Source organism: Dendrobates tinctorius, unplaced genomic scaffold (genome assembly GCF_039654945.1).
Source record: "Dendrobates tinctorius isolate UK_male_01 unplaced genomic scaffold, ASM3965494v1 ptg000172l, whole genome shotgun sequence".
Lineage (NCBI taxonomy): Eukaryota > Metazoa > Chordata > Amphibia > Anura > Dendrobatidae > Dendrobates > Dendrobates tinctorius.
In genome coordinates, this window is record NW_027361839.1 from 4,601,100 (window position 1) to 4,615,542 (window position 14,443).

The following is a 14,443-nucleotide window of genomic DNA, read 5'->3' on the forward strand; positions in this document are numbered from 1 at the left end:
GCCCTGGATGGCTGCCCGGACCCTGCAGTGGGTGGCATGGCTAGTATATGGTTCCTGTGGTTAGAGACTCGGAGTCCTGGCACAGTACACCCCTCACACTCAGGACGTGAGGCTCATGAGCGTCATTTCTCTTGCAGTTGTCAGCACAAGTTCTAGAGAAGAAAAATGTCGGTTTTGGGCTTCTGGATTCAAGGAAAAATGCAAAAGTTGCCAAGAAACTTGGTAAGTTCTAAAGACAAAGAGCTGCAGCTTCCCATGTGTCTCAGTCTGTTATCCCCAGTGTGATGGTGATTGTGTCTTGCTCAGAGTGATTGTGTATCCGCAGGTTATATGCCCAGGGTCATTGTGTATCCTTGTTGTGATGGTGACCGTGATGACACAGCATTTATTCTTAATTATGTGAGACGTATCATTTGAGTAGACCCAGGGACATGAGCGATTATTCATATGAGTCTGAACGTTGACTCTTGTTGTAGAATGAATCGATGCTCATTTTTGAATGGCTGCGGTTTACCTATTAAATCAATCCAAGAAACCAAGGCACCAATCATATCCTTCAAAAGACTTTTATTGGCACCAGTGTACACATAAAAAAATGGACGTGCAACGTTTCAGCCACACAGGGCCTCTTTCAAGCCAATAACAAGGTGTACATTGTAACTCTCTTGTCGACGCCCCTGCAGTGTCCCCTTCTCCCTCCATGAAGGAGCACAGGTTTACTCGCTGTCCCAGCTAAACTGTGGTCCTCAGCATGCTTTTGATCCCTGGTCTGTGAGTGTGCCGCAGTTCCCAGTGGCGCGACTAGTATGTGCGTGCATATGCTCCCCTTCTTTTAAAGGCACACGCACATGGTGAAATGCTCCCAGCTGACAGCTGAGAGGTATTTACTTAATGTGAACACCTGCAAGGTGTCTCCCAACCAATAGCTGGGAGGCATGTTGTATAAAAGGCACCCTTCCCAATTGGGAGGTGACTGAGCAACCCCTATTGTTACGTTAGGTGGTTAGTGTGTGCAGGTCCCCGTCCCTAGTCTGTTAATGTTCCCATGTCCTGTGTCTTTTTAGTCCAGTATAGTTAGTCCTTGTTCCTGTGTCTGCTTCGGTATTGTCCATACACTGAAACCACATTGGCGGTACCTGAACGGTTTCCTGAGGCTAGTGTGTCTAACCTGTCCCTGTGGCCGTCCTGCTGGCACAATCCGAGCTTGTCCCTGTGACCGTGCCATCTGCTATCCGGAGACTGCACAGTCTGAACCTGTCCCTGTGGCCGTCCCGTCTGATACCCGGAGACTGCACAGTCTGAACCTGTCACTGTGGCCGTCCCGTCTGATTTCCGGAGACTGCACAATCTGAACGTGTCCCTGTGGCCGTCCCGTCTGATATCCGGAAACTGCACAGTCTGAACCCGTCACTGTGGCCGTCCTGTCTGATATCCGGAGACTGCACAGTCTGACCCTGTCCCTGTGGCCATCCCGTCTGATATCCGGAAACTGCACAGTCTGAACCTGTCACTGTGGCCGTCCCGTCTGATATCCGGAGACTGCACAGTCTGACCCTGTCACTGTGGCCGTCCCGTCTGATATCAGGAGACTGCACAGTCTGAACCTGTCACTGTGGCCGTCCCGTCTGATATCAGGAGACTGCACAGTCTGAACCTGTCCCTGTGGCCATCCCGTCTGATATCTGGAGACCGCACAGTCTGAACCTGTCCCTGGGGCCTTCCCGTGTGATATCCGGAAACTGCACAGTCTGAACCCGTCACTGTGGCCGTCCCGTCTGATATCCGGAGACTGCACAGTCTGACCCTGTCCCTGTGGCCATCCCGTCTGATATCCGGAGACTGCACAGTCTGACCCTGTCACTGTGGCCGTCCCGTCTGATATCAGGAGACTGCACAGTCTGACCCTGTCACTGTGGCCGTCCCGTCTGATATCAGGAGACTGCACAGTCTGAACCTGTCCCTGTGGCCATCCCGTCTGATATCTGGAGACCACACAGTCTGAACCTGTCCCTGGGGCCTTCCCGTGTGATATCCGGAGACTGCACAGTCTGAACCTGTCCATGTGGCCATCCCGTCTGATATCTGGAGACCGCACAGTCTGAACCTGTCCCTGGGGCCTTCCCGTGTGATATCTGGAGACTGCACAGTCTGCTGAACCTGTCCCTGGGGCCGTCCTGTCTGATATCTGGAGACCGCACAGTCTGAACCTGTCCCTGTGGCCCTCCCGTCTGATATCCGGAGACTGCACAGTCTGACCCTGTCCCTGTGGCCATCCCGTCTGATATCCGGAAACTGCACAGTCTGAACCTGTCACTGTGGCCGTCCCGTCTGATATCAGGAGACTGCACAGTCTGAACCTGTCACTGTGGCCGTCCCGTCTGATATCAGGAGACTGCACAGTCTGAACCTGTCCCTGTGGCCATCCCGTCTGATATCTGGAGACCGCACAGTCTGAACCTGTCCCTGGGGCCTTCCCGTGTGATATCCGGAAACTGCACAGTCTGAACCCGTCACTGTGGCCGTCCCGTCTGATATCCGGAGACTGCACAGTCTGACCCTGTCCCTGTGGCCATCCCGTCTGATATCCGGAGACTGCACAGTCTGACCCTGTCACTGTGGCCGTCCCGTCTGATATCAGGAGACTGCACAGTCTGACCCTGTCACTGTGGCCGTCCCGTCTGATATCAGGAGACTGCACAGTCTGAACCTGTCCCTGTGGCCATCCCGTCTGATATCTGGAGACCACACAGTCTGAACCTGTCCCTGGGGCCTTCCCGTGTGATATCCGGAGACTGCACAGTCTGAACCTGTCCATGTGGCCATCCCGTCTGATATCTGGAGACCGCACAGTCTGAACCTGTCCCTGGGGCCTTCCCGTGTGATATCTGGAGACTGCACAGTCTGCTGAACCTGTCCCTGGGGCCGTCCTGTCTGATATCTGGAGACCGCACAGTCTGAACCTGTCCCTGTGGCCCTCCCGTCTGATATCTGGAGACTGCACAGTCTGAACCTGTCCCTGTGGCCCTCCCGTCTGATATCTGGAGACTGCACAGTCTGAACCTGTCCCTGTGGCCCTCCCGTCTGATATCTGGAGACTGCACAGTCTGAACCTGTCCCTGTGGCCCTCCCGTCTGCTACCCGGAGACCGCACAATCTGAACCTGTCCCTGCGGCCGTCCCGTGTGCTACCTGGAGACTACACAGTATGAACCTGTAGCAAATTTCAGGTCAGTACCCATAGCCTGAAGATGTCCTAGTGGTCATCCTGCCCTGTCTAGGAATTTGAGTAAAGAGCTTAGACCCTTGGGGTCAGCTGTTACTGCTGGACTCTGCTCTTGAATGGTACCTGGAGAAAGGGAAACAGCACGGTCTGAACGGAGTGCTAAGGCAGAGATGATGCAAGGAAATAGGATTAAAAAAAAGGCACAAACCTGTATTATCCACAATGTGTTTCAGCAGCACTGCGCTCTCTTCATCAGGTGGTCTAAAAAATGAAGGAATGGCAACATATTTAAAGAAAAAAGCACCAATAGATGAAGGCGATCAATTAAACAATAGTTTAAACCAAAAGACACCCTGGAGGCGCAAGAGAGAATATATAAAAACAATTGATACAACAATATAGAAATACATTTAAAAACACATAAGACATAATGTAAAAATATAAAAATAAAAATTACATATGTAAAATATATATATATATATTAAAATAGTTTAATGACTAACAGTATTATCTATGGTGAGATATAAACCCTCTGGGGCCAGGGTACCTAATGTAAAAATCCAGTAGCTTTCCCTGTTGATAAGGCTACCCAATCGGTCTGGAACATTATCAGCAATTTGATCAATAATAAAACTCTGGAATTTGGGATCTTTGTGGTGTGATAAACAAAAATGTTTTGCTACACTATGCAATAGATAACCACTGCGGATGTTGTGACGATGCTTACTAAGTCGAGCATGCATTGCTTGAATAGTGCGGCCTACATACTGGAGGCCACGTGTGCACTGTAACAAATAGATGACAAAAATTGACTGGCAGTCCACATGACATTTAATAGTATGATTGGTGCCTGTTGTGTTCGATGTAAATGTTTTTACACCATTCTGAATGAAGGAGCAACATACACTGTGTTCCAAATTATTATGCAAATTGGATTTAAGTGTCATAAAGATGTAATTTTTTGCTTTTCAAGTAAACTCATAGATGCTATTGTGTATCATGGCTCTTTGGATCACTGAAATCAATCTCAAATGCCTGTGATAATTAGTTTACCAGGTGAGCTCAATTAAAGGAAAACTACTTAAGAATGATGTTCCACATTATTAAGCAGGGCACAGGTTTCAAGGAATTTAGGAAATAAAAAGGATCTCTCTGCTGCTGAAAAGCATCAAATAGTGCAATGCCTTGGTCAAGAGATGAAAACATTAGATATTTCCCAAAAATTTAAACGTGATCATTGTACTGTTAAGAGATTTGTGGTTGATTCTGAGCACAGACATGTTTGTGCTGATAAAGGCAGAATGAGGAAGGTTTCTGCCAGGCAAGTTCATCGGATTAAGAGAGCAGCTGCTATAAAGCCATTACCAACCAGCAAACAGATATTTAAAGCTGCTGGTGCCTCTGGAGTCCCTCGAACCTCATGGTGTAGGATCCTTCAAAGGCTTGCTGTGCTGCATAAACCTACTATTCGGCCACCCCTAAACAGTGTTCACAAGCAGAAATGGTTGCAGTGGCCCAGACATACATGAAGACTAATTTTCAAACAGTCTTGTTTACTGATGAGTGTCGAGCAACCCTGGATGGTCCAGATGGATGGAGTAGTGGATGGTTGGTGGATGTCCACTATGTCCCAACAAGGCTGCGACGTCAGCAAGGAGGTGGAGGAGTCATGTTTTGGGCCGGAATCATGGGGAAACAGCTGGTAGGGCCCTTTAAGGTTCCTGAAGGTGTGAAAATGACCTCTGCAAAGTATATCGAGTTTCTGACTGACAGCTGTCTTCCATGGTATAAGAAGCAGAACCGTGCCTTCAGGAGCAAAATCCTCTTCATGCATGACAATGCCCCATCTCATGCTGCAAAGAAGACCTCCGAGTCATTGACTGCTATGGGCATAAAAGGAGATAAACTCATGGTGTGGCCTCCATCTTCCCCTGACCTCAACCCTATAGAGAACCTTTAGAGTATCATCAAGCAAAATATCTATGAGGGTGGGAGGCAGGTCACATCAAAACAGCAGCTCTGGGAGACTATTCTGACTTCATGCAAAGAAATACAAGCAGAAACTCTCCAAAAACTCACAAGTTCAATGGATGCAAGAATTGTGAAGGTGATATCACAGCAGGGTTCCTATGTTACCACGTAACTTGGCCTGTTAAGCTATTTAACTCCAAAATATCCTTTTTATTCAGTGAATGTGACCTCCTAATGCTGCAAATTCCACAAATGAGCATTTTCAGTTCTTTACAACAGATCAAATGTTTAGAAATTCTACTGTGCCTAATAATTTGGAACAGGGCAATTTGAGCTTTTATTCATTTTGGAGATTATACTGTTATCATTGGGAGGTTTCTGCAATAAAATTTGATGTATACTCTAACGGGTGATGACTTTTATTAGACTGACTGTCATTTGTACTGACTATTTAGGAAAATCAGAGAAAAATATCATTTGCATAATAATTTGGAACACAGTGTAAACATTTGGGAGTTTTAGGGTATGTGCACACATAGTTTTTAGGTGCTGAGGATTTCTCCCCGCGGATATTGTAAAATCCGCAGGTAAATTTCAGGTCAAAAGACCTGCGGTTTTACCTGCGGATTAGGCTGCGGTTTTACCTGCGGTTTATCACCTCTACAATGGAGGAGACAGTAAACCGCAGCGGAATCCGCAGAAAAGAAGTGACATGTCATTTCTTTCTGTGGATTTGAAACCGCAGCAAAACCGCGCGGAAAATTCTGCAGCATGTGCACAGCGGTTTCCATTTTACATAGAGTAACATGGTAACGCAGCAGATTCTGCTGCGGACCCGCGGGGCCAGAAATGCTGCGGATCCGCAGCAAAATCCGCAGCGTGTGCACATACAAGCAAAACACCCTGGATTTAAAATGACACTAATTCCTAGAGGTTTCAATGTGGTGTTACTAGGAGCAACTAAATTACGTAGGTTACGATTCTTTCTGAAAATAATTTTGGTTTATCATGAAGGCTTTTAGAAAGAACAGGGTCTCCTTTCAAAACAAACCAGTATGTTGTAAGCACATTCTCAATAGATACATGGGATTGATGATAGGTAGTAACAAGACTCCAGTTCACCCATTCAGAAGTGGTCGTCCTAATGAGTTTCAAATTAATTTTCTTCACAATCCTCCTGGGAAAAGAGTTTTACCTTGTGAAAAGCATCCCTAGTTTTTTGGATAACCTTTTGTTGGAACCGTTCATTTAAAGTCGTAGATTCAGCCAAAAAAAATCACCATAATTAGTGCAATTTTTCCATATTCGCCAATATTGTCCATGAGGTATATCAGTAATCCATTCCGGAAGATGTCCACTGCTGAAGCAAAGGCAGCTAGTAACGTCAACCCGTTTAAATGTGCTGATGTAAAAAATCTTCCTGTTTCATCCAATTGCAACATAAGATCTAAGAATTGAAGACTAGTGTCAGATATGGAGGCTGAGAAGGTAAGACCTTATGCAGTGTTTCAATGAACGCCAATGCCTCTAGCCTAGAGCCGGTCCAATTAGCCGGATGGTCAGAACAAAGTCCAACGTCAGGCAGCATACGATCAAGCATACAGAACTCAAGGCACTGCAAGCACAAACCTACTAAAGGAATGTACATCTGGCAGAGGTCTGGGAGAAGCAGCTCGGTAAAGTAACATGGCAATCACCCTGGATAGTGAACACTTGGAGCCAGATGATGCCTCCCAGTCACAGATTGGACAGTTGAACTGTCAATCAACACACTGACAGCTTCATCACACACCTGTACCAGATTGGATGGCCAACTGTCAGTAACTGCATCCCAGACAAACTGAGGGGAGGAACCATTACAAGTTGCCAGTATTACCACCCTCTTCAGCAAGCAATGGTTCCAATGGTCTGTTTCTTGAAAGCTTTCCATCTGAAGGATGGCTCCTGAGTGAGACCAACTCTGTGACAGTATATTGTAGTTCCAGGTGGACGCAGGATGACAACGTCAAGGTGGAGGCATCTTCCGAATCTCTACTCTCCACCGACCTGGAGGAGGAGTACCAGTCCATCTTTGTTTCTTCTAAGGGGACAGCTATTCCTACTGGACTAAAAGATACTCAGCAAGTTAAGGTCCCTATTTCCAAATCTGTTCTACTCCGAGGATGTCCTGTAGGTGAGAGGCATCCTGGCCAAGAAGAAGGTGGCAGTGTCACTATGGTTACGAGGTGGGAGCAGTAGAAGGAACTAGGAGGAGGGATCATGTATCATATCTACACTCACTGGCCACTTTATTAGGTACACCTGTCCAACTGTGTGTTAAGACTTAATTTCTAATCAGCCAATCACATGGCGGCAACTCAGTGCATTTAGGCATGTAGACATGGTCAAGACAATCTCCTGCAGTTCAAACCGAGCATCAGTATGGGGAAGAAAGGTGATTTGAGTGCCTTTGAGCGTGGCATGATTGTTGGTGCCAGAAGGGCTGGTCTGAGTATTTCAGAAACTGCTGATCTACTGGGATTTTCACGCACAACCATCTCTAGGGTTTACAGAGAATGGTCCGAAAAAGAAAAAAAATCCAGTGAGCGGCAGTTCTGTGGCCGGAAATGCCTTGTTGATGCCAGAGGTCAGAGGAGAATGGGCATACTGGTTCGAGCTGATAGAAAGGCAACAGTGACTCAAATTGCCACCCGTTACAACCAAGGTAGGCAGAAGAGCATCTCTGAACGCACAGTGCGTCGAACTTTGAGGCAGATGGGCTACAGCAGCAGAAGACCACACTGGGTACCACTCCTCTCAGCTAAGAACAGGCATCTGATGGCTACTTTCAGCAGGATAATGCGCCATGTCATAAAGCTCGAATCATCTCAGATTGGTTTCTTGAACATGACAATGAGTTCACTGTACTCAAATGGCCTCCTCAGTCACCAGATCTCAATCCAATAGAGCATCTTTGGGATGTGGTGGAACGGGAGATTCGCATCAGGGATGTGCAGCCGACAAATCTGCGCCAACTGTGTGATGCCATCATGTCAATATGGTCCAAAATCTCTGAGGAATGCTTCCAGCACCTTGTTGAATCTCTGCCACGAAGAATTGAGGCAGTTCTGAAGGCAAAAGGGGGTCCAACCCGTTACTAGCATGGTGTACCTAATAAAGTGGCCAGTGAGTGTATATGTGCATCTTAATTTTAGCTTGAAAATGGCCCTGTGTGGCCAAAACATTGCACATCTGTTTTTTTAAGTGTACATTGGTGCCAATAAAACTCTTTTGAATGATACTACGGGGTGCCTTGAATTCTTGGGTTGTTCAGTTTTCAACAGATTGGAGGGTTGTATCAAGTCTGCACTGGACACTGGACTTTTCAAATGTATCTATTGAATCAGTCCTTGCAGTTTATTGTCTTACTATCTTGGAGGACAGGGATGCAGGGTCATTGAACAATCGATGTTTGCTGATATGTTGATTACCCATTGTACCAATCAATGCATCTTGTTGACCTGCAATTATGGAAGAATAAACTGTGTGCATTGATTGAATACTCGAACAAAGAAAGTTGACCTCATCCCACCTTCCCTCTGACTTGTGGATGATGGCCAGAAGGACCGATGTAGGTATAAAAAAGGAACCAATATCCTTCTACAGGGAGACTCACAGAACAGCAGCCAGGGAATCATGACTCCAGCATACAAATTTGAACCTGTACAGGATTCAGCTTAGGGACTTCGTCCCCAGCTGGAGGAAAACACATCTGATCTACTGACCATCGCTGAACCCATGGAGACGTTCAGAGAAGTGTAGTTGGGACCATCCGGTCACAAGGCCAAAATGGAGACATTCGGGAAGCCAGGTTGGTATAATCAGATCACCTGTCACACCTCAATGGACTGTCAGCTTTTTAAGCTTGTCGTTACCTCCTCTCTAAGGGTGCCTGCCAAAAGCAGGGTGCTACTGATGGGGGTAGTCGGCCCTGGAAGCCCTGAAATTGCAACTGCTCTATTCCCGGCGAGCCAGTGAAAGGGTGAGACTCTGTAATTTGCACCATCTTGTGTACTTGCTGGGACTATATTATGTGTTATTGTCTGTTGGTGGTTCAATAAAGTATTGCCACATTGTTTTACCCTCACACCGTGATGTCTGAGTAGTATTCTGCCCACAGGAAAGGAGTGCGGGATTTCAGTAGGATGAACCCTGGCCTATGCGGTCTTTCTAAAGACAGCCGGGCCAGCGGACAAGTACCCACTGACTGTCATGTCTCCACACTTGGTGCCAGCAGTTGGATACTACTCAGGCCGGGGATCAGGGGAAGCTGCAGTGGAGTGGTGTTCATAGGCACCATCCAAGGGCTCGACAACCTGGGAGGCATTCAGACAGACCCGGCAAACCAAAGGTGAGGCACGCACAGTAGGTTTCGGACACCACTATGTCCAACCCCACCAGCTTGGCTTTTACAAGTGGACTAGAGTGGATATACAGCCTCAACATGAAACGGCAGCTACAGGAGCTGTATCAGCTTTGACAGATTGACTACAGGGCCACCAGAAGATATACAGAATGTCGTGTAACACAATGAGATTGACCAAGAGGAATTGAACTGGCTGCCAAATCAAGGATCCAGTGGCACTCTGGAATAAAATACCCAATCCCAAGCAGCCTGATTCCAGGAGTTGGTTGCATTGGGACTTGGAACCTCAAGCGGGAGAAGGAGCTGGAGAGGTTGTTCTTTTGGTAGGAGTGGATCTGTAACATTGAGCTGAAGAATCGCTGGAGAGGTGGTGCCAAACCATTTGCCTTCATCGATTTCCAGGATCTGCGGGATGCGGAGGACGCCGTGTTTGGACGCAATGGATATGAGATTGTTTCACGTTGGTTATGTGTGGCGTTTTCCAGGTCAAGCCAGAGCCAAGGGGGACAATATGGAGGGGCCCACAGGAGGAACGGACCCCAATCGCAGTCAACTGAATACAGAGTCTTCGTCTCATAGCTTCCCCCATCGTGAAGTTGGCAGGATCTGAAAGATCATGAGAAAAGCTGTAAATGTCTGCTATGCTGATGTAGACAAGGATGGCATGAGGATTGTGGAGTTTATTCACAAGGAAGACATGGAATATGCTTTGAGGAAACTGGATGATATAAAGTTTCATTTCCATGAAGTTGACACCTCTTACATTTGTGTCTGTGCTTAAAGAAATGCCCATAGACTGTCCCTGACAACTGGAGAAGGATGATCGGAAGCCTATCACAGCTGGCTAATTAATATGGGGGAGGAATGTGATAACACAGCATTTATTCTCAATTATGCCAGATGTATAATGTCAGTAGGCACAGGGAAATGAGCCATATAAGTCTGAACATTGACTCTTGTTGCAGATTGAATTGATCTTTATTAATTGTTGAATGGCTGGTGTTTACCTATTGAATCAGTCCCTGCAGATTATTGTACAACTATCCTTGCTGGACAGGGACGCAGGATCATTGAACAATTAGTATTTGCTGATATTTTGATTAATTGTACTAGTCCAGGCATCTTGTTGACCTGCAAACATTGAAGAATAAACTATGCTGATTGATTGAATACTCGAATGAGAGTTGATCTCATCTCACATTCACCCTGACCTGTGGATGATGGTCTTAAGTATAAAAAGGACCTATATCCTTCTACAGGGAGATTCACAGAACAGCAGCCAGAGAACCTTGACTCCAACAATCAGATTTGACACTCTCTAGGAAGTCATCTTAAGGGACCTTGGCCCCAGCTGGAGGACTACACATCTGATCCATTAACCATCACTGAACCTATGGAGATGTTTGGAGAAGCCAGGTTGGGACCATCCGATAACCTGGCTCCATGGAGACATTTGTAGAAGCCAGGTTGTGACCATCTGGCCACCTATCCCCATGGAGACTTTTGGAGGAGCCAGGTTGGGAAAATCAGGTCACCTGGCCGTGTACCTCAATTGACAGCCCTGGAAGCCCTGAAGTCGCTGCTGCTCTAATCCAGGCAAGCCAGCGGAAGAGTGAAACTCTGTTTTTCACCATCTTGTATACTTGCTGGGACTGTACTATGTGTTATTGTCTGTTGGTTCAATAAAGTATTGCCACACTGTTTTACCCTCATCCTGTGTTGTTTGAGTAGTCTGCCCACAGGAATGTAGTGTTGACGCTCAGTGGGATGGGACCTGGTCCATTCTGTCTTTCTAAAGACAGCCGAGCCAACAGACGAGAGAACCCACTGACACTCATGTCTCCACAGTGACTATGTACCTTCACTTTGCCTCCTCTGTGTGATGTTGACTGTATCCTCAAGCTTTCTTGGAGTGATTATATGCCAGTTGTATGGTCCCATTTTCTTCTGTGTTTGTACATCCTCCATCCTTTCTCTGGTTGTGTTCCTATATCTACAGGGTGCACTGAAGAGGAGAGCCTTTATGTCTACAAGGAGGACAATGTTATTGAGTTTGACGGGGAGCTGTCTGCTGACGTATTAGTGGATTTCCTCTTAGATGTAAGTACCTAGATAAGCTTCCCCATTGTAGATGAAAAGATGTTGCCATCGTCTGTTCTCCCCTAGTTAATTGAAGACCCCGTAGAGATAATCAATGACAAGGCAGAGCTAAAGGCACTTGATAGGATGGAAGAAGAGATCAGAGTCATCGGCTTCTTTAAGAATGAAAACTCAGAACGTGAGTATAAAAAGAGAGGGAGTCATGAATGCGGACTTTGCACAGGTCCATCTGTGAGTCGAAATGTGGTGGCAGAGGCTGTTATGTGGGATGTTGAGGGGTGATTGACCTACGACCATGGCTTGATCAACCTGCTGTCACCTAGTCCATGAGTGTGCTGCTCTTAGATTACACGGAGGCAGAAATTTGCCCAGTTGCCTTCATGCACGCTGACATATTCCTGATATATCCATTTTAACCTCTGCAGATTACAAGGCATTTGAGGAGGCAGCAGAGAATTTCCATCCATACATTAAATTCTTTGCAACATTCGACAAGTCGGTAAGATGGAGTGTTGGGCATAGGAACAGTATGTGGTCTGTTATTTCTGAGGTCAGAAATGAAGCAAGGTGATGGAGTGATGGAGATTCCTCCAGATATGTGTAAGGGACATATCTAGATACCAGGACTCACAGTGTAAATGGGGTGAGATGAAGAGGTTTTGGAAATTCATCAAGATTCACTCCGTATGTGTGAAGAACACAACAAAATTCCAGACCTCAGCGTAGTATAAATAGGGTGAGGTATGGAAGACATGGGGTGCTCAAAGAAGCCAGAACTTCATATGGAAAAATATTTCATTAGGTGGCAAGGTCCCTGACCCTGAAAATGAATGAGGTGGACTTCTATGAGCCATTTATGGATGAACCAGTCACCGTCCCTGATAAACCGTATACTGAGGATGAGCTGGTGGACTTCATCAACAAGCACAAAAGGTGAATATCCTGGGAAGAATGGTCTATCACACATTCATCACATATCCATCTCAAGGTCATCACATTTCCATCCCACAGCATCACATATCCATCCTATGAACATTATAGACCAATCCCTGGGTAATCCCATCTCCATCCCACAGTCATCACAGATCCTTCCCACGACCATCACAGATCCATCCTACTGTCATCACAGATCCATCCCACGGTCATTACAGATCCATCCCACGGTCATTACAGATCCATCCCACGGTCATTACAGATCCATCTCACAGTTATCACAGATCCATCCAATGGTAATCACAGATCCATCCCTCGGACATCACAGATCCATCCCACGGTTATAACAGATCTATCCCGCAGTCATTACAGATCCATCCAATGGTTAACACAGATCCATCCAATGGTTATCACAGATCCATCCCCCAGTCATTACAGATCCATCCCACGGTTATCACAGATCCATCCCAAAGTCATCAAAGATCCATCCCATGGTTATCACAGATCCATCCCTCGGACATCACAGATCCATCCCGCAGTCATTACAGATCCATCCAATGGTCATCACAGATCCATCCCAGCGTCATCACAGATCCATCCCCCAGTCATTACAGATCCATCCCAGCGTCATCACAGATCCATCCCACGGTCATCACAGATCCATCCCACAGTCATCACAGATCCATCCCACGGTTATCACAGATCCATCCCAAAGTCATCAAAGATCCATCCCATGGTTATCACAGATCCATCCCACAGTCATCACAGATCCATCCCACAGTCATCACAGATCCATCCCACGGTTATCACAGATCCATCCCAAAGTCATCAAAGATCCATCCCACGGTTATCACAGATCCATCCCACAGTCATCACAGATCCATCCCATGGTTATCACAGATCCATCCCACAGTCATCACAGATCCATCCCACAGTCACAGATCCATCTCACAGTTATCACAGATCCATCCCACGGTTATTGTGGTAGGGGGCCGGGCTTGGGGGGTGGACCGCTGCTTACCAGACGAGGCAAAGACGAGACGGAGACAGATTCCACTTGTAACAGTTCCGGATTTTGTTCGTCGTCCTCCTGACGACCACTACCACGCACCGCAGCTTCTTTACAGCACTCTATTTCCAGGCCCGGGTACCTGCACCTTTGCTCCAGTCGGAGTAACGTCCCTCACGGATCTTGCACTGGGGCTGTCCTAGACCAATCTACCGCCAGCGCTTCACCTGCCCGAGGTCATCGTCCTATCGGTACCCCTGGGGCCTCGTCTGTCCTGCCGTCCGTCGGGTCAGGGCCACCCCCCTGACTGTCTCTTCTCTGTCAGTCCCCTGGTTGAGCTCTTCCACTGTCTCCGGTCTTCTGTCCTGAGTCTTCCTTTCCTGAGCTCCTCCCCGGACTAGCCTCTCTGGAACCCCAATCAGTTCTATTTATCCCCTCTCTCACTGGGGAATTCCCCTCCTGGGTTCCTATCTTCCCGCCCCCCATGACTAAGCGTTTCTTGAGCCATAAGCTGATGTTCAGTCCTCAACTACTCTCCCCTGCCATCTTGTGGTCATTTCTCGGTACTACACTCTCCTATCTATCTTTCCTAGCTGTCGCCCTTCTATCCTGTCAATCTCCGTCTCTTGTGCACAAACCGTCCCCTCCTTCTACCAGTCACGTCTGTCCGTCAAGTCACCTTCCCCACACTATCACAGATCTATCCCGCGGACATCACAAATCCATAAACAGTCATCACAGATCCATCCCTTGCGCATCACAGATCTGTCCCGCAGACATTACAGATCCATCCAATGGTTATC

General features: G+C 47.1%; 1 protein-coding gene across 1 annotated transcript in view; it reads left to right on the plus strand.

Annotated features, from left to right (window-relative positions):
• Positions 1-14,443, plus strand: part of CASQ2 (calsequestrin 2) — a 126,230-nt gene that overhangs the window by 30,885 nt on the left and 80,902 nt on the right. The window contains exons 2-6 of the mRNA XM_073551056.1: positions 138-222; positions 11,598-11,698; positions 11,765-11,876; positions 12,124-12,197; positions 12,501-12,631. Of these exons, the coding sequence (XP_073407157.1) occupies positions 138-222; positions 11,598-11,698; positions 11,765-11,876; positions 12,124-12,197; positions 12,501-12,631 (503 nt within the window). The remainder of the gene's footprint in view (positions 1-137; positions 223-11,597; positions 11,699-11,764; positions 11,877-12,123; positions 12,198-12,500; positions 12,632-14,443) is intronic.